Here is a 2,031-nt window from a genome sequence, read left to right on the forward strand (position 1 = left end):
TAAATTTAGTCTCGATACTTTCTGAACAGCCCTCGTATAATTCATATAAGCTATTAATGAACGTTATGCATCTGGCAAAGATAAGATACAATAAGACTTAAAAGTGAATTTTTCACTTAAATAAAGAGATATCTACTATTACATAAGGAATGAAAAATAATTCCTCCATCTTAGAAGAGGAAGCAATTTTTGTTTATTATTATTTGTGATAAAGTTGTTTTATATTTATTTTCAGGGCTTTTGTGGAAAACATACAAATAATATGATGGATGAAAAGATGAAGTAAGAATGTTTTTTTTCCAGGGTTAATAAATAAATATTTATTTTACTTTTTGTAATCAGAGCTTTATGTTATGGCAAAAGAGACGATTTTTACTTGGGAATGCGGTGCTTATTAAAAAAGAAAACATATAAATATAATAAAATATTTTGCGGAAAGAAATTCTGAGGGTCCTTTAATCAAGCAAGCAAGTAACAATTTACAAATCATACATGAACTACAAGATACAATGCCTCTGGAAATCAAGGATAGATTATTTTATAATTTTAACTATATTTTTTCTACCCACGCTGAACTTAGCTTAGTTAACGTACAGTTGGACCCCTTTATAGTGAACCATCCGTGCAGCCAGCAATAAGTACACTATAAACGGTGTTTCGCTATATCCAAAAAAATATTTGTTATTGGTATTCCTAAGATATAGTGCTTGCAATAGTACATGATTTGTTTTATAAAATCTTAGCTAACTAAATAAGTAAATTCATCCGCAACATGGTTTTCTTTCAGCGAATTTCCCTTATAACGAAATTGTAAATCGGAACTTTAGATAACATTCAAAATATTCTCCATATAACGAAGTGGTTATCTCCCTGTAGCGAACATTTCAAACTTTTATCTTTTCAATTTTCATCACTTTTGAGAAAAGCTGCATTTAAAAGTTTAAATTTTTCTGCAACCGATTTACTCTCCCATGTGTTAGTTTTTAGAATCACTCGATTTATTCATTTTCAGCGAAATCACACATTTTAAACTTTCTCTATAATATGTCTTGCTTCATTTTCAATTAAAAGCCATAAGTAGATGCTTTGAATTTTGAAATGTTTATTTAAATTCATGCAAAAGCAATTCGTTTTATATATATTTTAGGCATTTAATCTCTGTGACTATAAACTTGAATAACATGCAGACTATGACCTACAATTATATACCGAAATACGAGGTAAGAAAAGGGTTTATTTTTTAACGTTTAGATAAAACATGTTAAAAAGTAGTTCATATTCAAAATATGTTTAAAATTGACAATTTCTTACGTACCATTTGAATGTGATTTTTAAAATCCCGCAAAAAAGTATTTTCTATAAGAGAAAGATTATTCCGTAATCAACGTTCTTAAAAAATATTTTTAGAAGCTTTGTCAAAAAATGAAGTTAAAAAACGTGCTCATAGGAGCTTCGGATTAGTATTTTATACTTTTAAGTGAGGATTAGTACTTTTAAGTGAGAAGAAAATTCATTATAAAAATGTGACGAATCACTTATGAGGAAGGGGGATATGGAACATCAAAACCAGTTTGATTGCTCGATAATCTGAGTTTCTTTTCTATAATTTTCCTTCAGCAATCGGACTAATTTTGAAGTTCTTAATTTTTCTTTACTCAACACTGATTCTTCAGATTTTCATAAAGTTTCTGCTATTTCGTCTTTAAAATATTATTTAGATTCATTTGATGAGAATTCTAATAAATTCCTTATTGATTGACAGAGATTCTAAGAAGATAAATTGAGGTTGGTGATTACGGATTTTATTGCTCAAGTATTATTCATATATTTCAATATTTTTTTGTATTTTTTTTTCAGAGCATTGAAATATCAAGCAATCTAGCAGGATATATAGGAATATGGTTGGGAGTTTCATTTATATATGTAATCAATCTCCTAGAAGAAATGTTTTCTTCATTGATGAATTCATTTAAGAAGCTGCTAAAAAGACAAACAAATTCGCAAAGCAATATTGTTTTGGTACTCTAAAAA

At 28.0% G+C, this 2,031-nt stretch overlaps 1 protein-coding gene across 1 annotated transcript; it reads left to right on the forward strand.

Moving 5' to 3' along the window:
* Positions 1–235: 235 nt before the first annotated feature.
* Positions 236–2,031, forward strand: LOC139425762 (uncharacterized; the record flags this gene model as incomplete). Its single annotated transcript, XM_071181703.1, is given in 3 exon segments — positions 236–282; positions 1,148–1,220; positions 1,858–2,031. Coding segments are annotated over 3 exon segments (291 nt in total), but the record flags the coding sequence as incomplete, so codon positions are not given.

This window comes from Parasteatoda tepidariorum, chromosome 6 (assembly GCF_043381705.1).
Source record: "Parasteatoda tepidariorum isolate YZ-2023 chromosome 6, CAS_Ptep_4.0, whole genome shotgun sequence".
Taxonomy (NCBI): domain Eukaryota; kingdom Metazoa; phylum Arthropoda; class Arachnida; order Araneae; family Theridiidae; genus Parasteatoda; species Parasteatoda tepidariorum.